General features: G+C 38.5%; 1 protein-coding gene and 1 long non-coding RNA gene across 2 annotated transcripts; both read right to left on the bottom strand.

Moving 5' to 3' along the window:
- Positions 1-420: 420 nt before the first annotated feature.
- Positions 421-5209, bottom strand: LOC115423832 (amine sulfotransferase-like). Its single transcript, XM_030140888.1, has 6 exons — positions 5065-5209; positions 2591-2796; positions 2272-2398; positions 2101-2195; positions 612-783; positions 421-530 (listed from the first exon to the last, which is right to left on the bottom strand). The coding sequence occupies exons 1-6, from the start codon at positions 5204-5206 to the stop codon at positions 421-423; spliced, it is 852 nt and encodes a 283-aa protein (XP_029996748.1). The 5' UTR covers positions 5207-5209.
- Positions 5210-17258: 12049 nt separating this feature from the next.
- LOC115423841 (uncharacterized) lies at positions 17259-17841 on the bottom strand. The gene is made up of 3 exons (XR_003936013.1): positions 17757-17841; positions 17515-17573; positions 17259-17370 (listed from the first exon to the last, which is right to left on the bottom strand). It is a non-coding gene; the product is annotated as an uncharacterized LOC115423841 (long non-coding RNA).
- Positions 17842-26178: the final 8337 nt, after the last annotated feature.

Consider the following 26178-nt stretch of genomic DNA (forward strand, 5'->3'; position numbering starts at 1 on the left):
AAAGGACTGGAATTTTCTGTCAATGATTTAATAGTTCAGGATTTACAGGGTTCATAAAACCCAACACCTGCAGTTGTGGAGATACTCTGACCCGATCATCATCGTTATAATCTGACCTCTGACAAAGTTCCTCAGGTCCTTATGTCGATCATTTTACTGACTGGAAAACTTCAGCTTCAATTATAAATGTTGGAAGAATTCAGAGACACATGAACGTGGAGAAGATGCACTTTATATAAAGACGTCAGAAAATACAAAAGTTGGAAATGAGGGTTTAATCTTTACAAACGTGTCTGACCTGCATCTAATCAGTAACGAACACTGGAACTCAGAGTGAGAGGTGTTGGATTGGAGAGAAAACATGATGAATAAAGGAAAGAATCAGTGGAGTCGAGGCCATGTCTTCAGCTGCTGCTGTTCTTATTCCCAGATGAACTTCAGACCAGTGTCTCCAAGTTTCTCCTGAAGCATCCGATCGACTCGTTCACTCTGAGCCACAGTGAACATGTTCTTCCAGTCACCGATCCGACGTGTGAGGAACAAGAGAAGAAGAAGAAGAATGAACCCGATGTTTGTGTTGAAGTCTGGACGGCGGTGGTAGATTGTTTTACCTTTACGCATGAAGTCACCGATGCCCAAGTCCCTTCTTAAAAACTCATAATTGGCCTTGGAGTCTTTCTTCATGTTCTTGAACGTAGCTTTTTCTACAACTTGATCGATGCCTTCGTCACTGAGGTTCTTCCCCAAGAACGTGCAGATCTTAGTGACCGCCCCCTTCAGGTCCTACAAAGAAACAACAAGCAGCACCAAAACCTTTCCATGATGATGTCATTTCCATGAATAGAAATGAAGAAAGTTGAGGAACTTAGACCAAAAACCTTCTTCCTTCTATAAAGATCCGCAGTCATTTCAAATACTGAAGCTAATGAGTTATTTTCAGGAATAAATGCAGCATTTTTAGTCAAAATTGACTCCATTTTCTCTACATTGTCTAAAGGCTCCCACACTGATTGATTTTAACAATCTTATAAGTTAACAGCGAGCCACTGTATGACATGAAGTTTGTTGTGTTTCACATTGCACGATACTGTGTGTAGATTACACAATGAAAACACAAGTGAGTCAGAAAAACACTGTTGCTAATTCAAATACCAACATGTATTAACACATGTGACTTTTACACCAAAACACATCTGTCCTCATTGGTGCTTTAGTATCTTAAAGTTGTAAAACAACCGATGGCCGCTAGATGCTGCTCCAAAAAGTCCTGGTTCCCTTAGACCACAGGTGTCAAACATGCGGCCTGGGAGCCAAATCCAGATCGCCAAAGGGTCCAGTTCGGCCCCTGGGATGAATTTGTGAAATGCAAAAAATACACTGAAGATATTAATCATTTAAGTTCAGATTCCACATACAGACCAGTTTAATCTCAAGTTGGTCAGATCAGTCAAATACTATCATAATAACCTATAAAGACTCACAACTCCAAATTTTTCTCTTTGTAAATGTAAACATTTTCATGTCATTTTACTCTATTTACACTAACAAACTAACATTTCACAAAAACATGAATAACTGCAACAAATATGAACATTTTGAAATGTCCGAAGTGTAATTTTAACAATATTCTGCCTTTTATGAAATGTTTTGTGTATTTGTCAATCCACTGGGATCTGTAAGTTGTCATTTACATGTTTAAATGATAAACTGAGACATAATATTGTTAAAATTTCACTTAGTTTTCTTAAGAAATTTCAGTTCATGTTATTGACATCGTTTTAAAGGATGGTTGGTAGATGTAAACATTTTCATCACATAATTTTACTTTTTTTTGCTCTAAAACATAGAAGAAAGTTTGAAGTTGACATTATTTTTATCTTATTATGTTATTATTTTACTGGTTCGGCCCACTTCAGATCAAATTTGCCATAATGTGGCCCCTGAACTAAAATGAGTTTGACACCCCTGCCTTAGACTTAGATTCAACCTGTGTGTAAAAATACTGAATATTATGTCCAGGAGTCACTGTAGGTTCATAGTTTTTATTAAGTGGTCTTAGTACCGCCCCCTTCAGTATATCGGATCTGAACCAGGTCTTACCAGAATCATGTCCTCATAGGTGAGGAAGAGGATGTTGTACTGGTCTCTGTTCAAGTACCAGGCTCTGATGTGGTCGAACCATGACGATGCTCCAACTATTGAACAGTGAATAGAACATGTTAGGAACATGGATTTCATATGATCGAGTAGATTTAAGATGAGATTGGTCACCATTTCCTGCCAAATACTGCTCCAGAAAGGCCCCAAAGCTCTTGGGGGTGTCCAGTGGTGTGAAGGACTGGCCGAAGTGGAAATATGACACCACGACGTCCTTTGGGTTTCGCATCACATAAATGATCTGATTCATGAAACAAACCATTAAGAACACACTTGCAGCGTTCGACACTTCTGTTCCCCCTCCATGTTTAATACTAGACTGATCTTATGAAATTTGGTTGTATGTCATGCAAGTTCTTTTGGCATTTGGCATGCTATACATATGCATTTTCGACGTATTGTGTGATATTCAATGCCATTTGAAAGTCCTGACCTTGGTTTTCTTGTCCTTCAGGCCTAGAGGCATGAGGCGAGGTGGAAGGTGGGAGGTGAAGAGGCGAGGTGAAGGTCGGAGGGAGAAATCCTCCTCTTTCATCTTATACTCCAGCCACACCATCTGCTGGTAATTGCTGGCATACTCGTTCAGACCGCCGTCCAGTTCGCAGATGGAGATGATAATCTGCTGAGTCCATATCGTACCTGAGTGGACGAACATCAGCAGAGATACGTGACTGTAATCTGTATTTGGATCCAGTGTCCAATATCTTTCAGGCCTAAATCAACCCCTTTGAGATGCTATGGCATGACCTCAAGAGAGCGATTGACACCAGACATCCAAAGAATGTTGAACTGAAACTGTTTTATAATGAGGAATGGTCCAAAATTCCTCCTGACCGTTGTACAGGTCTGATCTGCAACTACAGGAAACGTTTGGTTTTGGTTTTTGCTGCCAAAGGAGGGTCAACCAGTTATTAAATCCAAGGGTTCACATATTTTTTCCATCCTGTGCTGTGAATGTTTACATGTTGTGTTCAATAAAAACATGAAAACATGTAATTGTTTTTGAGGTATTAGTTTAAACAGACTGTGTTTGTCTAGTCTTGTGACTTAGCCCACATTCAGACAGAAGGTCTTAACCCACAGGTCAGATTTTTTGATGAAATCCAGACTGATCTAATGAAATTGCGTTGTATGTCATGCCAGTTCTTTTAGGATTTGGCGTGCTATACGTACGCATTTTCATCCTGTCGTGTGATTCAACGCCATTTGATCGCGTGTCAGTGTACGCCAAGATCTCCAGTTTATGTACCCGTAACTATTAACCCTAAACCTAACCGCTAACTGCGCTAGCCGTGAATTGCGCTAATCAGTAATCAAGCTAACTGCGTGTTGTTTTAGGTGGTGTGAACATAGATACGGAAAGCTTATAATGCGTACAGGTAATACACCAATTAAAAGTGGCGCGTTATCTGTACGCAATTCATGATATCACATTGTGAAATCCGATTTTTTGTGTGTGTGCTTGTTCATATTCCACATTAAATGCAACTTCTAGCAGTTTTGAGTCTTAACTGAATGCGACTAAAAGTGACCCACATGCACAAAAGAGGTCCTGATGGAATACGAGACCATGCAGACACACACGGGGTTTACAGAAGTAACACTCCTGGGACGCAGAATTTTAATGTTTGTCGCATTTCAATGATGTAAAGGTCGGATAAATGTGACCTGGCCGTTCAGACTGAAGTTGCATTGTAAAATATTAGATATGTATCAGATTTAGGACCACATGTGAAAGTGGTCTGGGTCAGATTTAGGACCACATATGAAAGTGGTCTGGGTCAGATTAGTGCTGTTCAGCCTGTCTTTAACAGATCAGATACAGGTGACAGATGGACAAAAACATTGGATTTGGGCCACATTTACCTGTAACTGAACGTAGCCTTACAGTAGATGAAGACCAGATGACAATTTATGACCAATTTACACAGAAATGTCGATAATTCCAAAGGGTTCACATACTTTTTCTTGCAAATATATAGACCACAGGTATCAAACATGCGGCCCGTGGGCTAAAACCGGCCCTCCAAAAGTTCCAATCCGGCCCGCGGCGTGATTTTATGGAGTGCAAAAATTACACTGAAAATATTAATAGTCAAGGGTGTTGAACTGGTTTAAGCCCAATGTGATCTAAAGTAACATAATAGTCTAATAACCCTCACGATAAAATGTGAATAACCTGAAAATTAAGTACAATTTTAACAGTATTCTGTCTGTTACTAAATGTTTTGTGGATTTGTAGATCCGATTTAGAAGTTGTTAATAAGTTGAGAGATAATATTGTAGACATTCTTATTTTAGTTACACATTCCAAACTTCAAAATTTCAACAATATTGTTTGTGTAATATTGTGTGTAATGCACATGTACAAGTGATAAGTTGAGGCATAATATTGTTAAAATTTAGCTTATTTTTCTTAAGAAATTCAAATTTTTTCTGGTTATTCACATCTTTTTTGTGAAAACATAGTTTGGAAATGTAAACATTTTCATAATTGAATGTTTTTTATTGCACTAAAATGAAGAGAAAAACTTGGAGTTGTCATTATTTCCAGGTTTTTATGCTATAATTTTAATGGTTTGGCCCGCTTGAGATCGAATTGGGCTGAATGTGGCCCTGAACTAAAATGAGTTTGACACCCCTGGTATAGACAATAGTATCGTCTACATACAGGTGGATATAAAAGTTGCAAACGCCATGGATTTTATTGTAAATATTTAAAATTGTTGGGCCAAGTATGGACCCTTGAGGGACACCTGACTGTATTTCGACTTCAGCTCTTCAGCTCTGAGAGACTGAGATTATATCACCAACATGTGTCAGTCCTGGATATGAGCTAACAGTCCTGAATACACATAATCTGTGTTATCATCTGATTTTTCCTGTGATCATGAGGACTGGACTCACCAGACTTCGGGTAGGTGACAAGGAACACATCGCTGTCCCGGGTCTCGAAGGTCTGGAGTGAATCGATGTACTCCGGGGTCACAAACCCCAGGGGGAAGATGAAGTCCTTGTACTTGAAGACCTTTTCAGTGATCTGCTCCATGTTGGATCTGTCGATGATCAAGTGATAAAAACCTGGCGGATCACTGGTATTTAAACATCCTGGACTTCAGACTCTGGTGAGTTTCCCAGTGATGATGTGTTTATGTCTGTTCAATGGGATCACAGGAGGACAGGACTGAAGATTCACCTGTAAGTGACGTCACATTTAAGAGTTTTACACACGCTTGAATTCACAAAAAAGTCCCTCATATGTTTTACAGCTGAAGGACCAGTGAAGAGGGAGTGAAGATTCAATCACTAATGAAGGAAAAGTCATGAAGAAAACTGAAGTCAACTCATGGAAAAGTCAAGGTTCTCAAATCATTATGTAAGGTACCCAAAATAATGACTGTTTAATAAAATAAACACTTTTTGTTTTTGTTTTTCTTTTTTTGTTTTGTTTTTTTAGTTTGGTGTATGATTGGTGTATGAATATAAAATAAGCAAAAAAAAAAAAAAAAGACCAAAGTAATCAACAGAACAGAAATGTGTCAATAATTAATTGATTGATTGATCAATGTATTTATTTCGAATATGAATGTCAAAACAGAAGAAAATAAACAAAACACTTAAACATAAGATATATAATTCATATTTGAAAAAGAGTGAGAAGAAGTACAACTTATAAACGCCACCTCTTCTCCTTATATAATTAATAATGATAATCTTTCTAGTCTAAGCATATCTATACTACATACTATAATATGACTGATACTTATTATGAAATAATTTGGTTTCTGGCTTTGTATTATTATGAACAAATATAGTATGATTTACATCAGGGGTCACCAAACTTTTCTCCTCTGTGGGCTACTTTTACCTAATGAAGTTGCCGGAGGGCTACTCTAATTTAGCAACAATTATTTACATAGCTATTTTTCATACATACTCATATTTTGTATCATACGTTTGTAACATTGTGCTCTTCATTTATTTTATTTATTTATATATCTTTGTTTTAACATTTACAATACTTAAAAAGTGTTAATATGAAACTATTATTTTACTTTAATTCAGAAAATCAAAAGTAGAAAAAACAAATACAAGCATTTGCATGCTGTATTCCTAAATATTTTAATACTATGTCAAAAATTATGAAATGGAACAATCCTGCATATTTTTATAGAATTATTAAAAACAAATAATACACACCTGTATATGCATTTTTAATACTTTGAAATTGTGAAAAGGAACGTTGTCACTCACACAATAAAACTTCACCAGCATGTGCTGCTGTTTTTCTGAAGGATTTGACCTTTTCTAAATTCACATATGTTGTCAAAACATATTAATTAAAACCAGAACTTTGTGCACATAAATCCACCATCCCCGTCACTTCTACAGTCATTACACTGGAGTCAAACGCAGAGGCACCTGTTCAGGTCCGACTGCAGCTGTCTGAGCGCATGCGCAGATAGCGCACGTATGTTTGTGCTTGAGCAGGATGTGAACCACTTTACTGATGCCTCTGTGGAAGTGCTGGCCTTGGTCAGTTTACTGAACATGGACTGTTGGTTTTGGACTTTAGTTTTCAGCTCTTTTACCTTCTCTTCACGGAGGCTGATTCCCACCAGAGAACCTCCAGAACAGTTGCTGTGAACTTTGGTGAAATTCCGCTCCACGTTGCATCTTTTACTGACTTCCAGAACGCGCCACAGATCACACACACACACACACACACACACACACACACACACACACACACACACACACACTCGTCTTTCACATTTGTCAAACAGAAGTCTGTGCCTCATCGTTGGTGAAAATAACTCCCTGACTATATTCAGCCCACATCGTTGGGGGCTGAACCCACTACCTGCCTGGCATCTGGCTCATCCTGGGCCCCGCCCCTCTCCAATGACAGGCAGCAAACCAGCGCTAAAGTTTGATTGACAGCTAGTTAACCATTTCATCTCGGGAGGGGGACACTTGTAATTTTGATTGGGTGGAAATTTAGACCTGTCACCGGTAGATCGTGAGCAACGTGTTGGAGAACCCTGAACTAGTTCTATTTTTAGAGCAGGCCTGCGGGCGACTCGCGTGGTCCCTGCGGGCGACCTGGTGCCCGCGGGGACCGTGTTGGTGACCTCTGATTTACATAAACACATAATACAAAAACACATTTATGTAAATGCATATTCAGACACAGATATATATATACACACACACACACACATATAGCACCATTAGCAAAAAAAAAAAAAAAAAATCATCCATACAATGAAACAAAATCACTAAAATAATGAGCAAAATGACAATAATAAGAATAAAAAAAGAACAAAACTTAACAAAATAATCAACTAAATTAATGTGAATATTAGTATAATACAGAGAAAAATACACTTGGTAAAATTTAGATTTTTTTTCCAGTGTGTGTAATTTTTTGCTTTTCACACTGTTAGAGCCATAATGCAAATTAGTTTAAAATAGTTTAAATTTATAAGGTACAATGTTTAGGTTGAAAGTTCAAAGAAATAACTGTCACCTAATTTGTACCATTAATCTTTAATATGCTTGATATGAATATCTGCATTGTATTACTTGTTAAAGTAGTAAGCTGCATCAGCCAGTAGGGGGGTCAGAGCGCTACAGTCTTTGACCGTGACTACAAGGCTTTACTGATCTCCTGTAATGGATGAAAGATTCTTTATTTTTTGCAATATTTTTGTTGTAATGTGAATCATTTTCTTCAGTAAATACTTAAAACTTTCAAAGAAGTCTCGCGTCAATGACTCTAGCTCAAGAACTGGACACAAAACAGAGTTTTAAGGAACTGCACCTACATTAGTCAAAGACTGTGCTCATGGATGTCTCATGGTGGAATACATGTGGATTCAAGAGGAGAAATGAAAATCTCATCTACCGTTCTGCATTCTGAAAGGAAGGTAAACTAAACTATTCAGAAGAGGAGCTTAACTCGGAAAAACGTCTTTGATGTTAGAATGCTAATGTTAACAAGCTAATTCCGGCCTGCTAGTGAAAACGCTACTGGAAGCCCATTTGAGTACAAAACCATCTGTGTTTGAATGCGTGCTACACTCTGTATGTGTGTTTTCACGAGAGGATTTGTGAACATTTAGAAGATTGAAGAATTGTTGAAGTTCTAGTGAAGGGAGATAATTAATGTGCATTAGCATAAACAAGCTAATATGGCTGATGACTCAGCAAGTGAAAATGTGGACTCTGCTAGACAGAAGAGGGCGCCAAAGCCCACAGAAACATCCTTAGTGGAGAGGTTGAATAGACTGCGCAACAGGAGACAAGGGAAGCTGGCATTGCTCACTCGCAAAATGCATGATATTCAGCAAATGAAAGAAGTTGAAGATAATGTGGAAATAGTTGGAGTTGAAATGGCACATGGCTTTCCACGCATATTTAGTGAGTTTATAGAAGCAAATGAAGAAGTGGTTCAAAATTTATCAGAAGCAGAAAGGGAAGATGACCAGTTAAACTGGTTTGAACCTAAATGTGATGCATTTGAAAAGTTTATTACTGAAACTAAAAAATGGGTCTCAGAGACACGTAAAAGACTCAGTGAAGATGATGTCAATGATGATATTATGCCAAAAGACAGTGTTTCAGCAATTGTCTCACTGAGTGCAAGAAGTAGACACAGCTCTTCAACACAATCTACAACCAGTTCTACACGTGTGAAGGCAAAGGCAGAGCATGCAGCATTACTTGCACGCGCAGCTGCATTAAAGGAAAAGCAAGAATTAGATGTTGAGGAATTAAAGCTGAAGGCTAGACGTGAACATGTTGAGATGGAGGCAGAGATTGCAGCTTCTATTGCCAAAATGAAAATACTTAATGAACATGATGATGCCAGTGATGACATGAGCAATTATTATCAATCACATCAAGACATTAGGATGGAAAAGAAAAAGGATTCCTATGATTCTCTTTTGAAAGAGGAAAGAAAGCTCTTACTGCCTCCTCTAAGGTCATCATCACAAGCACCAGGCATGCTCAGTAATTCAGGTGCATCAGCTAGACGAATTCCTGATTCTGGTTCCTCACAACAGCGAGAACTCCATAAGATAATGGAGCGACAGAATGAAGTAACAGAGCTGCTAGTTATGCAACAAAGTTTAGCCCAACTTCCTCAGAGAGAGGTTCCGGTGTTCTCTGGAGATCCACTGGCCTATAGATCCTTTATGAGGGCATTCGAAAGTACTATTGAGAAAAAGACAAACAATGAACAAGATAGGTTGTTCTACTTAGAACAGTTCACAAGCGGCGAACCAAGAGATCTTGTCCGCAGTTGTGAACACATGCGACCAGACAAAGGGCTAAGAGAAGCTAAGAGGCTACTTCAGTACCATTATGGCAATGAATTGAAGATAGCTACAGCTTACTTAGATAAAGCACTGAAATGGCCGCAGATCAAAGCTGAAGATGCCAAGGGTCTGAAGACATATGCGCTGTTCCTCATTGGATGTAATAATACCATGGCTGATGTTCAGTTTATGGAAGAGATGGACAATCCGAGTAATATGAGAACAGTGATCTCAAAACTTCCATACAAAGTTAGAGAGCGGTGGAGGAACACTGCGTTTGACTTACAGGCGCCTCAAGGAAGACGAGCCAGGTTTGAGGACTTAGTTAACTTCATCGACTGGTATGCACAAGTTGTCAATGATCCACTCTTTGGTGACATTCAGGAAGTGATCACTGATTCAAAGGGCAAGTTCAAGTCAGTTGCAAAGAGTGCTAAAAAGAATGACCTGAAAGGAACCAACTTTGCCACAGGTGTTTCCCCCATTGTTAAGGAGAGTGATCAACATCAGAAAGAAAAGAATCAGAGTACATCTAAGTCGACTGACACTTCTGAAAAGGCTTGTTTGTACTGTGAGAAGGCGCACACACTCAGCTCATGTGAAAAGATTAAAGAACAGAAACATCCAGAAAGAATACAATTCCTGAAAAGCAAGGGACTTGGCTTTGGATGTCTCAACAAAGGACATTTGAGCAAAGATTGTAAGAGAAAACTGGTGTGCGCAGATTGTTCTTTGAAGCATCCAACGATACTTCATATGACGAAGGAAAATAGTGGTTCTAATGGGAATACCAAAGACAGCAGCCCTAGAGTCTCAAATGCTCTTCTGTCACTGGATCTGGAAACTTGTGGATCTACTGGGGCCGGTGACAGTGAGTGCATGTTATCAGTAGTACCTGTGAAGGTGAAATCAAAAAGAAGTGACAGGACCATAGAAACATATGCATTTTTGGACCCAGGTAGTACCACAACTTTCTGCACAGAAGACCTGATGCACAGACTTAATGTCCAAGGCAAGAAAACAGATTTCTTGTTGTGTACCATGGGACAGAAGAAGAAGACTCGGGGACTTGTCTTAACAGATTTAGAAGTGTGTGCACTAGAAGGAACCACTTACATTGATCTGCCAAAGGTGTTGACGCAGAAACATATTCCTGTGAAAAAAGGCAACATTCCTAAACAACAGGATCTGAGTAAGTGGCCTTACCTGTGTGAAGTTCAACTACCACACATTGAGGCAGATGTTGGACTGTTGATAGGTGTGAATGCCTACAAAGCAATGGAACCATGGAAAGTGGTAAATAGTAGAGATGATGGACCATATGCAGTGCAGACATTGTTAGGCTGGATTGTGAATGGCCCAAAACAAGAAAGTACAAATGTGAATCCTAACACTCTGCAAAGCTGCTTAGCGAACCGCATATCAGTGGAGACCATTGAAGACTTGCTCATTGAGCAGTTCAATGCAGACTTTCCTGAAAAGCGATATGAAGATAGGACAGAAATGTCTCAAGAAGATCGTCAATTCATGCAATCAGTGTCAAAGTCATTACAGTTGAAAGATGGTCACTACTACATAGGATTGCCTCTGAAAGATGAAAACATTCAAATTCCAAACAACAAATGCACAGCAATTCAGAGGTTGTTAAGTCTGAAAAGAAAGCTCACAAGAAATCCTCAATTCCACATTGATTATTCAGGATTTATGGACAGCATGTTTGACAAGGGATATGCTGAAAGGGTACCAGAGAATGAGTTGCAGACAGACAGAAGGGTGTGGTATATTCCCCACCATGGGGTTTACCACCCCAAAAAGAATAAGATACGAGTGGTATTTGACTGCAACGCATCCTATCAAGGATTTTCCCTGAATGGTCAGTTACTTCAAGGACCCAATCTCACGAACACTCTTCTTGGAGTCCTGAACAGGTTTCGCAGACAGCCAGTTGCCATCATGGCTGACATTGAATCAATGTTTTATCAGGTCCGAGTTCAAAAGCAGGATACAGACCTTCTTAGATTTTTGTGGTGGCCTGAAGGCAGTCTGGACAAAGAGGCAGTTGAATACCGGATGTGTGTCCACATATTTGGTGCTACCTCTTCACCAAGCTGCTCATGCTTTGCTCTGCGAAGAATAGTAGAAGATCAGCAGGATGAGACAACAGATAAGGCAGCTCAGACACTCCTGACTAGTTTTTATGTAGATGATTGTTTGACTTCAGTGGAAACGGATGAGGAAGCAATCATGCTGGCCAGGGACCTGAAATCTCTCTGTAACAAGGGTGGATTTCACTTGACGAAGTGGATGAGTAATTCAAGAGCTTTTCTGTCATCTGTTCCTGATGAAGAGAGAGCTACAGAAGTCAAGAATCTAGACTTAGACAGTGGGTTGTTGCCCATAGAACGAGCCTTAGGGGTGACTTGGTGTACTGAAACTGACACATTCACCTTCACCATCAATGTGCAGAACAAACCCCCTACGAGAAGAGGAATCTTGTCAGTCGTTGGCTCGGTATATGATCCCCTCGGATTTTTGTCACCATTTGTGCTGCCAGCAAAACTGCTCCTGAGAGACCTATGTAAAGACAAGGCAGGTTGGGATGACGAGATTGGAGGAACGTATCTGAAACAATGGACAAGATGGAGGATTGATCTGCAGAAGCTTTCCAGCTTTAATGTCAAGAGATGTTTTAAGCCTGCAAGTTTTGGACTTGTCAAGACAGCACAGTTGCATAATTTTTCGGATGCCAGCGAGGACGGTTATGGGACCGTGACCTACCTTGTGTTGACCAATGAGTATGATCAGAAATCCTGTTCATTTGTAATGGCCAAGTCCAGAGTGGCACCGCTGAAGCAAATAACCGTACCCAGAATGGAACTTACAGCTGCAACTGTAAAATTTTAAAACAAAATTTTCATACAGTTTGATTTTAATTCTTTTAAACTTTTTTCTATTTCATCAACTTGAGCCGTAAATAAAAATACCAAATACTCAATAACTGTCACATTTTTTAACCCTGTAAATGCCGTGTTTGTAATGTAAGCAAACCATTTCTTTGGATGCAAAAAACACAAAAATTATTTTTTCCAATATACTACATAAAAAGTGGTTTACATATTATTTGATTTTTGCAGCCTGGCATATGTCAATGATTAACTCCAACATTGGTTAATTTGTATTATTATTTTTGGCGCCAGGTCAAATGTTCAAAAATACTAGCATCTGTCACCAAGTGTGCCAAAATGGCACACCTATAAATCAAACAATTAAATATTATATACTGATTTATCTGCTCTAATTTGATTTTATTTTGGTAAATCACGGTCAGCCCTAATCATACATATCAAATAATCATTCATTTTACATGTTTTTAACCCTTTAAATGATCTCTTTTGATCATGATGTCACTACATTTTTTGATGCAAAAAAAACAAAATATGATTTTTTTTTTTTTTCAAAATACTACATAAAAATTGGATCACATACTATTTGATTTTTGCAGCCTGGCATATGTCAGTGATTAACAGCAACATTGGTTAATTTGCATTATTATTTTTGGCCCTAGGTTAATGTTCAAAAATACTAGCATCTATCACCAACCTGCATGAAGTTGGCCCCCCACCCAACGAAAATCTCTGGATAAATAGTCTCATTCGTTTGTGCTTCATTAATGCTGGTTTGTGCAATTAGAATTTTCGTTTATGCTGTTATGGTTGTTGAGTTATTTACAATTCTTTGAAAGGTCATTCTGAGGTCAGCTAGCCCCCCACTTACTCCAAATTTAACCGAAATGGTGGCGTTTGTTTGTGCTTCGTTAGTGCTGGTTTGTGCAATTAAATTTTTCGTTTGTGCTATTATGGTTTTATAGATATTACAAGATTTATTTTCAGCCGATGACATCACACAGCCACCCACTTCCTCTAAATTGAGTGGAAATGATTGCGTTTGTTTGTGCTTCATTTGTGTTGGTTTGTGCCATTAAAATTTTTGTTTGTGTTGTCATGATTTTATAGATATTACCACATTTATTTTCAGCTGATGATGTCAGTCAACCCCAGCCCCCTTTGCTACAAATTCACCCAAAATGGACTTTCACTTTGTTTAAGGAGCAACAGTTGCACTGGATTATACATTGCTTTTACTCTTTTAATCACAGCTGTCATGATGGTCTTATCTGATCACAACTTCTTGATGCCTCTTCCTAGTTTACCTGGTTAAGTTGTCCTGTCAATAATGTTTGAAATTTCAATGAAAACCAATGCAAAGCAAACGTTTTGTTCAGTAGTTCTGTTCCCAATTTATTTAAATGAAGCATCATGGGTTACACTTCACATATGTACCACTAGTGGGAGCTCAACAGGTTTTATCCGGTAGTACACCTGTGGACGAAAAGTTACTGCTGCAGGAAATTCACTTCTAATATTGTATGTTTTACAAGCTTTGGCTTCTCAGCACAATTTACAACCCTGTGCAAAATCAGATTTCTGGCCAACGTATGTGAAATGTTTCCATACTGAGTTAGCAGAATATTGACTCAAAAATTGCTCACAAAATATTGCTAATGTAGTAAAGTACAATGCTCAATGACTGAGAATCTTTATTTATGCTAACATTTACACATTGGAGACTTAGATTTTAGGGCTGGGTATCATGGCCAATTTCCATAATCGATTCGTTTTCGATTCATAAGGTTCTGAATCGATTAATCACGTTTTGATTCGAATCGATTGAATTCAGTATTAATTGATTGATTCAGATTAATTTAGTGATACCAAAGTACAATTTTGAGTTGTAACTTGATTATTTGACTACCACAGTCATGCAACACATCAATACTGGGATCAATATTAATATTAGAAAGGAAATAAATCTGACATTTCAGCAGGAAGCAGCTGAATCTGCTCTGAAATAATGAACAGGACACAAACGTCCATGTTTTTACAGTGGATCAGAACAGACTTCGTCATCTTTGGTCTGTTTTATGGCTGGAGGCTTCTACACACTGAGGGGGGAGGGGGGCTGGGGGGTGTGCGCGCTCCGTGAATGTTGGTCACATTTGGAAATTTGGGGGGGGGGGGGGGGGTTTAGCGTTGCGGTCGCGTTGTCGCTGTACTCTTCCTCTAACTCCATACTCTGCCATAGGTAATAGAATGGATCCAAGTTATTATTCCAAGAACAACCGGCTTCCGCGACTCGCCGGGCGGCCTGTTCCTTCACACTGCAGGTTCGAGTTTAAGGCCGGAGGACCTCTAGCGGAGGGGGTTTCCCCTCTGTGTCTTTTTTGAAAGTGAGACCAAGTCTTCCTCAGGTGTTCGCAAGATGGAGCCGCCTGCGGTTCTGCGTACTCCCGGTCCTGCTCTGAAAAATCAATTTCATCCATTATTAATTGATTATGCAAAATTAAAATGAGATCGATCTAAGATCGGTTAAATCTATTTTTTTACCCAGCCCTATTAGATTTGCAAGTCCTCAAAGATCTTAATATAATATAATCACTGATAGAAAAATAAAGTCAAGAATTAGGTGATCAACATGAATTATATTTGTGTTCTTAAACTAGATGCCCAAATAACCTGCAGTGGACACAGATACCGTTTTTGCAGTTCTCTGCACATCAAAAGAGACCATACTCCAAAATGGCAACATAGCCACTCCAAATGCCACTGTATGGACAGAGCTGAGTGAGCAGCTGGGAAATATAATCTCTGCAAAGGTCCTGTACACCTTTATTAAATTAAACAGACACAATGTCTGATCAACTTTAGGGTTCAGTCATCATACAAGTAGGGCTGCACGATTTTGGCAAAAAAAAATCCCGATTTTTTTCCTCTAAAAACTCGATTTTCGATTTCTATTTCGATTTTTGGGTATAACTAGAAAAGACAACAGAAGTCAGCATGTCGTTTTCGTGAGCAGTCCACAATGCAAGCCACTGCTCCGACCTCAAAGCTGTGATGGGATCACGTGATGAACCCACAGTTTTGTTTTGTTTTTTCTCTTCATTAAATCTTTAAAATGAAGTAGAGTACACAAACAATGTATACAAGAAAATAACATAAGTTTGTCAGGGGGAATACACTATAATAAAATGTCCAAATCAGAGCAAATACTTATGTTTTTTTACAGCCTTTTTGTTTCCACATTTATCTAACAGCTTTAAATAAAGTTCAACATCTTACAAAATATAAATAATATTTGGTTTTGTGTTAAAGAACTTACATTTGTGAATGAAAAATTTGGCAAGTAAGAGGACTAAATTAATGAAAAAAAAAAAAAAAAAAAATCCCCCCCCCCCCCCCCCCCCCCCCCCCCCCCCCCCCCTTTTTGGGGTACCTGGGCCCACAGCAGTGATACCAGTGTCAGTCAGTGACAGGCATCAGTCGTGCGTGGACCACGTAATATGAGTGATCCACATGCGGTTCTATTTAAACTGAGGGATCCGTGCGTGGAACAGACCGACCCAGGACACACTGGAGGGATTCTATGTGTGGAGCTGGTGCATGTGTGTGGGCAGTGGGCTTTGTGGGCTCCTCTGCTGAGGCTGATGAGGCTGATGACCCCGAGACCCAGACCCGGTTCGGAAGAAGACAGTACGGTACGGATCCGGGACAACGGAAGATGAGTGATCCCCATCTCGCTATATTTCAATTGCGGGATGCGTGCGTGAAGCCACGGCTTGTATTGGTATAAGTACTGCGGCTTCATTAACAGATTTAACGTCCGGTCATTACACGGACTTCTGTGACAGACCGCTGTCACAGGAAGAGCCTACGGTAGCCCGCGGGCGCGCGGAGGCGCGCGGCCCGGAGGCAGAAGAAAGATGAAATCGATTTTACGATTTCCCTTTTTTAAAAATCGTCCTAATTAAAAAATCCAATTTCGATTTAAAATCAATTAATCGTGCAGCCCTACATACAAGTGATCCTGAAACTGATGACACAGGCTCTGAGTCAGGTTCCCTTTCTCATGTCCTAAAAGATTATCAGACTTTTCAACTCAATGTTCCTTTTGACAAATGGAGAGAATTTATTCCATAAAAGGCTGAGTACAATGACAAATATTCTCAAACTTAAAAAAGACAATATATCATTTTGAAGCCTGGCACCTGGACTTGTGATAAATGAGCAGATTTGGAAAGCAGTGAAAAGTCCTTGCACATTTATTTATAAAAGAACCAAGGTCTATCCATCAGTCACAAACAATTATACCGAAATCAGAGGCTACTGTAAAGAGTGTCATGGATATCTTTACATAACGTGAGAAAGAGTCAGCAATTAACGGCCCAATGATGTTCAAATGTTGCATCAAAAATGCTGACGACTCCCTCCGCACTGGCTGTTCGAAGTGTTTCATGTCTGGAAACATGCAGGTGCAGATAGCCAAAGAACTATGCGAAGGCAGGATGAAACCCCATGTATGGTGGGGATCACAGGCAAAGAAGCTGATGAACTTTGGAGATCCTGAACCAACCCATCTACCTAATTTGGCCACACTACGCAAAGCAAAACAAGAGAGAGATGATTTGGAATTAGGTGACAAAGATCCCATTTTGTCTTTGCAGTTGTTAAAATACAGTGCACCTCATAGTAGTAGCATTAAAGACATTGGACTGGATAGTTTTTCTGTCACTACTGGAGTCAAACACAAATGCACAAGTACAAGACCTTATTAAAGTAAACTTACTCAACAGCATGTTTCGATGCAGCTGGCTCAGTAGTTAGGAAACTGGTCAGACCAAATGGCTCGTCTGGCCATATCTTCCTGTATCAGGGAGTTCTGACAGGGCTTAACAGCTCAAGTGTCCCAGTGGGGCAAATGTTGTCGGAGAGACATGATGTTCATGCTATCACACAGTGGCTGACAGAATGGATTCGTGCAGGTGCAACTGTTCCAGAAGAGGTTGTGAGTGATTTTTCTCTGGCCATTCTGGGAGCTCTGGTCAAGGCTTTTACCCCTCTCCCTGATTTGAAGACCTGTATCAATGAATGCTTTAATGTACTACTTGGAAATCAATCTGCAAAACTACCACCTTGTTTTGTTAGGGTTGATGTTGCACACTGCATCAAGATGGTCTGCCAGTGGGACTGCCTGAAAACAAAAGCACATCGCATTAAAGATTTCTTTATAAGGTCAGAAGTACAGCTTCTTAAGTCACAATCGTTGGAACATGCAAAGGAACTTATACGTGCTATCACTATTGTGGCATTCAGGGAAGCAGAGGGTAATAACAGTTCTGGAGCCCCTCTCACATCAGAAAGGTGCAAGAAATACCTGAAAGCTCAAATTGCAGAAGAATTTGTCACCATTCCAGAAGAAAAGGGTGAGGGACAGGAGCTAGTGGATGCGTGTAATCAGATCCAGACGAACATCCAACTGTGGGTGACAGAAATATGTGAAGAGAGCAGGTCACTTGCCATGACTACTGGGGATCGAGATAACATCCACCACCTCCCTGAGATCATTCCCCATATAATAAGACTTGTAAGTTACTTACCACTCTGGACGGAATAACAGTCCCTCTCTTCAGAAGCACCAGCATCACTGCAAGCTCAGCTGTTGAAGTCGAGTTCAAAAACCTCAAAACAGGCTTTTTAAGCATGAAAATTTACCAATTCGGGTGGATCGATTCATAGCTCGTCATCTTACTTTCATTGAAGGAAACGTGAATTTGTTCTGCAAAAGAGAAAAGTGAGGAGAATGCAGCTGTTGCTACTATGAGTGTCACAGGAACCCCTCTGTATCTACTACTGTCCACATCAAACAAAACAGAAAAACAGATGCTTTACCCTTGTGTGGAAACTGACGCTGCTACAAACATTCATCCAGCAGATGAGGACACTGTTGAAAACTGGAGAGGCTTAGTGGTTATGCCCAAAACAAGGAAGATGAATTCCTACCTCTCTCCTTGTACAGAATGGCTACATGCAGATACATCTGTGAGACAGAAGAGAGTTAAAGTGCAATTGTTAAAAAATGGAAATCATCAACAGCCTGTTAAATGTAGCAAATCAAGAGTGTCTGTGCTAAACACCTGTGCATTTGATGCACTTTGTCAGAGTTTATGTTGTTCTTTCTGTGACAGCCTTTCTTTTAATAACATTGTTAGCAGTAACGAATCTGACAACCACTTCCTCCAGCTGGTGAAAGCCATCGCCACACAGGGCATGACCCAACAGGTCTATATACAGAGGGAGAACTACTGAGGCCAATATTCAAAGCTGTCCAACTGAAGTTTGGTGCCATCCAAGTAGATGGACAGAGCTACATCTCTGCTGTAGTGGAGAGAACACTGAGGAACACTGAGGAATCTTCCAAGTGTGTATTTCACCAAACAATGTTCCTCACAGTACTGCAATCAGCAAACAAACCACAAGGGAGGTTGCGTTTGTTTCCACTTCCATTGCTGTCCTGCAGACTTCTGGCATGGCTCATCTTGGCAATGCTATGGGAACGAGGACTCAGCCTTCCTGAGTCTCCCTGCCTCAGACCGATCCAAAGTGCATCTCAGTGCCCCCTGCATTCAAAAAAGAAGACCTCAATACAAGAAAAGTGCTGTGTGCAGGCATGGTTACTCACAGCTACAGTCTGGGAGAATTTATGTGGATTGACACTGACCTTGGCAGCCATTTCACAGCAACTCCACCAACTCCACAACAGCTGCAGAGAGACTTCCCTTTAAGTGAATTTCCCTCCACTCTGGTGCTCCAAGGAACCACATTTACCTTGAGGGCAGTCATTGCTTTCCAGGGAGGTGTGACCCAAGATGCTCTTCGACATTATGTGTCATACTGCTAGAGGACTGCATGTATGTGGGAGATGTATGATGACCTGGGAAGTGGAGTGAAAACAGCATTAGAAAACACCAAAATATACCCACATGCTGTGTTCCACACAAAACAGTGATCAGTTCATTGCATCATTTAACTCATTTTCAGGATTATTTTGCCATTTCCCGGACGCCTCCCTGGGGAGGTGTTCCAGGCATGTCCCGCCGGGAGGAGACCTCGGGGAAGACCTAGGACACGCTGGAGAGACTACGTCTCTCGGCTGGCCTGGGAACGCCTCGGGGTCCCCCCGGAAGAGCTGGAGGAGGTGTCTGGGGAGAGGGAAGTCTGGGCATCCCTGCTTAGACTGTTACCCCCGCGACCCGGCCCCGGATAAAGCGGAGGATAATTGATGGATGGATGGATTTTGTCATTTCTTACTTTTTAGTACAATTCATGCTTGTAAATATCCTATTAAGATCCTTACCTAAGTTCATAGTTCATGTTCATATTTTGTGTCAGTCATTGCTTTCCAGGGAGGCGTGACCCAAGATGCTCTTCGACATTATGTGTCATACTGCTAGAGGACTGCATGTATGTGGGAGATGTATGATGACCTGGGAAGTGGAGTGAAAACAGCATCAGAAAACACCAAAATATATATATAAACATACACATGTATTTGATCCATCTACAGTTTTATTGTTTGTAGGCAGTGTTGGGCAGTAGTGCATTACTAGTAGTATTACTGTAATTAAATTACTTTTTTCCAGTACTAAAACAGGTTTGGGGCTCACTCCTTGAACAAACACACTTTCTGCTCAGAGGTTTGAGAAGCTTCTACTAATGACATACAATCACAGTTTGACTAGTAAACATTAAGCCCCTGCTAAATGTTTCACTGCAAAGACAAATGAAATGTTAAACACTCCTCTTATATCACATTCTACATTTTGTTCAATGAGCTGATATTTACTGTTCTTATGAGGGACAACACAGAAAGTATTACTTTAAAAGTCAGAGTAGAGTTTCTTCATTTGGATTTTTCATTTACATATATATTATTGACAGTCCATTACATACTGTGTCCCATCAGGTGATGAAACACTGTAGTGTTTACAACTCTGTTTTCTTCTGCAGAGTTAAGCTCATGTAATGCTCAAATAAAATAAAATAAAGTGTGTCTAGTTCCCTGAGGAACAATCTGGTCAAGATCAGTTTTTAAGGAAGGAAAATAATTATTAACTTAAAAGTAATGAAACTAATAGATTTAGCTACAAAGTAATAGGTAAAGTAACATTTTAAATGAGCAATAATTTAAGTAAGTTATTACTCTTTGTTAGTAACTACACTGTTTGTAAGTGCATCCTAAAATACGCATATTTGTTCTTATTCTGTCCACTTTAGCTACCTGTAAACCAATGCCTTATAAACCAATTAATACTAATCACTCAAGTAATTACTGTTTAGCACAATAACCTAAAACAGTTGTTACCAAAAATATTGTGTGCAGCCTAGCAGTTTGTCAAAGCAAAGCAACACAAATGTATGAGGAAATCTCAACATTAAACAACAATATTGGTATAGCTAATTGATCTGACGATGATAATATCCTTGTATTATTTTATCTATAGTCACAAACCAAGCAAAACACTGTAACACATAAAAATATTTATGTGGAGTTCTTGCTCAGGGTGACATCCCAAGAGCTTGACTGGTTGACTGGAGGCTGAGTGAAAAACACACTCAAACAGACAGAACTAGGTGGGGAAAAAGACGAGCATGGACCACAACTTAATCTCAAGAATCTGGTTTGTGCTTCACCTGTTTTTAATGCGTTTTGATGAATGGGAAACACAGACAAAACCATTTCTTGTAGTTAACTTGGAGCGGAGCGGGACGGGGTTAACGCTAACAGCACAAATGAAACTTTAAACGGCACAAAGCAGCACAAACTAAGCACAAACGCAACCATTTCCACTCAGTTTAGAGCAAGTGGTGGGCTGTGTGACGTCATCAGCTGAAAATAAATCTTGTAACATCTATAAAACCTAGGAATGTCCAATATTGGCTTTTTTGCCAAAAACCGATATGCCGATATGTCCAACGCTTAATTTCCGATTCCGATATCTACCGATACCACTGCCGATATATGTGGGATATTAAACTAATTTTAGGTAACATCACATATCTCCTGTCATGGAATTAACACATCATGCCTAATTTTATTGTGATGCCCCATTGGATGCATTCTCAAATGCAACAAGGCTTTCAAAATGTAAACACTGTCTGTGCAAAGAATACATACTTCCACTTAACTCTTTCCCCGCCAGAGCATTTTCCAGTGAGTTGGTAGCCAGCGCCAGCCTTTTTGGTCATTTTCACTAATCTTTGGAGGCTCACTGAAAATGTTGTGTTAGGAGTATGTGAACACTGAATACATCAAAAGAAAGAACAGCACTTCAACTTTTAAACACAAGAAACAATTTTATTCTATCTTCATTCGTTTATGAGATATGAACATTTGAATATTGGTCATTTTCAGGAAAAAACTGAATTTTGAGCAAAAAACTGAGAAAATTGCATTTTTTTCCAAAGATATTGATTTTCAAGATAAAATTGATTTCCTATTTACATTTTTGACTCTTTCTCATTTACCAACAGTAACACTGTATTCAAAACCACAAAATAAAATAATAACAACAATAATAATAACAAACAGCTCTAAAATATCTCATCATTCCACAAAATGTTAGAGGAATCCACACCAAAACTTAGTAGTAGTAGTAGTTTATTCAGTCATGACAACACCAAAAATTGTACACAGTATTGACATTTCATGCAAAGGAAAGAAAAAGAATCACAGAATCACAAAATCAAGAATCTTGTGTTGAATAATGTGTTGAATAATGACTGAAAAGGTATAGGCAGAAGCAGACTGCTTATCAAGGCCTATCCTATATTACAACTTTTTAGGCTACCAACCTCCAAAGAAACAACAACAGATAATTAATTGCATTTATAAGCTTCAAAAATAGCTTTACAAACCATTTTCTTAAAAACCAAAAAAGAATTACATGTTTTTAAATTTATGTTGGCATCATTCCAAAATTTAACTCTAATAATGGACACACATCTCCTTTTCATACCTTTTTTAGCTTTTTTGACAGTAAATTTGCAAACACCTCTGAAATTATATGGAATGTCCTGAATTGAAAAGAACCTCTGTATTGGGTCAGGGAGCATTTTTGATTTTGCTCTGAACATAACTTGCATTATTTTATAATAAAAGAGATCATAAAATTTCATCACATAAGAATTTAGAAAAAGTGGCTCCGTGTGAGCATAATAGTCAGCCTTATTGATAATACGTATAGCTCGTTTTTGCTGTTTTATTATTGAATTTATAGTGGTTTTGAAGGTGGATCCCCACAATTCCACACAGTAAGTTATATAGGGAACAATCAATGAGTAATAGATTAAATGCAAGGCCTTGGAGTTCAATACATTTCTAGATTTATACAGGATTGCAAGTGATTTTGAGATTTTCCCTTTAATGTATTCAATGTGTTGTTTCCATGTTAGCTTTTGATCAACGACAACTCCAAGGAATTTAGTCTCAGAAACTCTTTCAATATCAACATTACAAATTTTTAATTTAACATTACAATCACTTGCATTTAGATTCCCAAAAACCATAAATTTTGTTTTCTTAATGTTTAAAGATAATTTATTGACATCAAACCAAGTCTTAAGATTTTCCAGCTCCATTTCTACACTACACAGAAGTTCCTTTAAATTCTTTCCAGAGCAAAATAAATTGGTATCATCAGCAAATATTACATACCTAAAAAAATCTGTTACATTGCAGATGTCATTGATATAAAGAATAAACAGTTTTGGACCAATCACTGATCCTTGTGGTACACCGCATGTAATCCTTCTCAGTGCTGACATCGTATCATTAATTTGTACACACCGGTGTCTATTACCTAAATAACTCTCCAGCCAGGAAAGAACAACCCCTCGTATTCCATACATCTCTAATTTCTTCAATAGCTGACTGTGATTTATGGTGTCAAACGCCTTCTGTAGATCAATATACAGACCAATAGAACACTCACCATTTTCATTTGCATTTGCTATTTCTTCTACCATTTGCATTACTGCAAAAGCAGTAGTTCTGCTTTCTCTAAATCCATATTGATTTTCGCTTAGTAATTTATTTTTATGAATAAAGGAATTTAATTGTTTCACGAACAATTTCTCTAAAATTTTAGAGAATTGCGGCAAAAGTGATATTGGTCTGTAATTTTCCATACAGTGTTTATCTCCATTTTTATGAATTGGGATCACCTTTGCTAACTTCATATTATTAGGAAAGATTCCTTTTTGGAAAGACAGATTACAAACATAGGTCAAGGGTCTGACAATATAATCAATAACATCTTTAATAATTACTGTATCAATGGAATGTATGTCAAATGTTGTCTTGTTTTTTAATTTTCTTACAATGTCAGTAATATCAGTTTCATGTACCCCACTTAGGAACATAGAACTAGCATTAGTGTTAATCAAATTATTAAACTTATTTTTGTTGTCATCAGATACAGTGATCTGTTTTGCCAAGGAAGCTCCAACATCTACAAAGTAGTCATTGAACTCATCAACAATATTTTTTAAATCATCCACTTTATTATTAACTTTATTTATTAAAAAAATCTGGGAGTTCTGAATTATTACTTTTATTCTGAATAATACAATTGATTACTTTCCAAGTTTTTTGTACATTATTTTTACTGTCCTCCAACATTTTACTATAGTATTCCTTTTTTTGAGTCCTCATAATGGTAGTTTGTTTGTTCTTATAGCGCTTATATTTTTCCTCACTATCACTAGTTCTCTGCTGTAAAAACTTTTTGTACAGTTGATTTTTTGTATTACATGCCTTTTGCAGACCTTTTGTAATCCATGGTTTACCTTCATATTGATCTTTCACCCTACACATTTTTATTGGACAATGCTTATTATATAATTTTAAAAATGCAGACAAAAATGCATCATATGCTAGGTCTGGATCATCAACATAAACCTCGTCCCAGTTACAATTCCAAAGATCCATTTTTAAGGCTTCAATTCTTTCTGGTGTTTTCAATCTCCTTAATTTGCAGGGACGTTTATTTTTATCAACCGAACATTTAGCAATTAAATTATGCACAACTACAAAAACAGGAAGGTGGTCACTGACGTCACTTATAAGCAAACCGCTTGTTACATGGTGATAAGTATTCGTAAAAATATTGTCTATAAGTGTTGCACTGTCTTTAGTTGTTCTACTCAGGTTTTCAATTAGAGGCCAGAAACCTAAACTAAACATTGTGTTGTAAAATTCTGTTGTCATGCTATGCTCATTCCACTTCATTAAATCAATATTGAAATCTCCACAAACGAAAACTTGTTTCTTATCATGTACTTTACCTAAAATGTCAACCATGGAATTAACAAAGAAATCAATGCAGGAGCCAGGTGTCCTATATATGCAACTCACAATAATACTTTTCAGATTAGTGGAATGAATTTCAGTTGTCAGACTCTCCATAATATCATCCACAACTGTACTGTCAACCACTCTACACTGAAACTCTTTCTGTACAAAGAAAGCCACTCCACCACCCCTTTTATTTTTGCGGTTTACACTAAAAAGATTGTATCCCTCTAATATGAAATTGGAGCCCTTTTCATTTGTCAACCAGGTTTCACTGATGGCAATGACTTGAAAACTATGTTTTAATGATTGCACATTTTCTTTGATTTGATCAAAATTTGCATAGAGGCTTCGACTATTAAAGTGTATAATTGAAAATCCATTCAGACTGAGTTCATTAAACTGATTTTCCGTGTAGTACTTGGACCCAGAGTTCCAATCTTTGTGAAAATTTACATCTGGATCAATGTCTTTCTCAAAGCTAAATGATTTATGTTCAGATGACTTCAAAAAACTTAAGTATGACTCTTCATATATTCTATTAAAACAAGGATCAGCTAAATAGTTTTCGTTCTCATAGAAATTGTCATACTCCTGTTCTAAAGAAAAGATATATTTTTATCCGTCATATCCTAACTAATAAAAAAAAAAAAAAAAAAAAGCAATATCAACAAAACAAGTCACAAGATTGTAAGATGTGCATGTATAATACAACTGTTCTCTTATCTTCATAAAGCACAGGATATAACTCAAAGTAAAAAGCAACAAATTCTATTTCCATACTGCAAACTTGGCACAAACTCATTATCTTGCTTCTTTGTTCCAATAAACCAAACATTTTCCAGTCCTCACTGAGTGTGCCGTTTGCTAACCGAGCTGTATCCATTATCACTTGTATTGTTCCAGGTCTCTCAGATCCCTCACTGCAATCACCTTTGCCTGCTCTGGTGGTCCATTTAACTTGATAAATGTTTTCCCATTCCTTGTCCATGTTGCTTGAATTTTATTTTGTTTTCTGAGTATGCGACTATGCCTAGCTATTTCAGCGTTTTTCTTTGTCAAATGTTCATTTATGTAAACCCCTGTGCCCTTTAGTTTTTTTGCTTGTCGCAGTAAATTAATCTTAAACTTTCTGTTGGTAAGCTGAACAACAATAGTTGGTTTGGCATTTTTATCCTTTGCGTGGGAGGCTGTGGCAAGCTGAGATGTTCACACTCTCCAGATCAATGTTCTTACTGCTCAAAAAGTTAACAACTTGTGTCTCTAGTGTGAGCAGTTCTTCAGGTGGTGCATCCTCACCTTGCTGGTCACTGGCTGCAGCCCTGGCATAGCTGCGATGTCTGGTATCCAGCCCAGTGATGATCAGATCGTTTCCCCTGGAGTACTGCTCCAAGTCATCAATCCTTTCTTCAAGCAGGTGGATCTTCTGGTCTTTAAGTTTGAT

The sequence above is a fragment of the Sphaeramia orbicularis genome, chromosome 8, assembly GCF_902148855.1.
Source record: "Sphaeramia orbicularis chromosome 8, fSphaOr1.1, whole genome shotgun sequence".
Lineage (NCBI taxonomy): Eukaryota > Metazoa > Chordata > Actinopteri > Kurtiformes > Apogonidae > Sphaeramia > Sphaeramia orbicularis.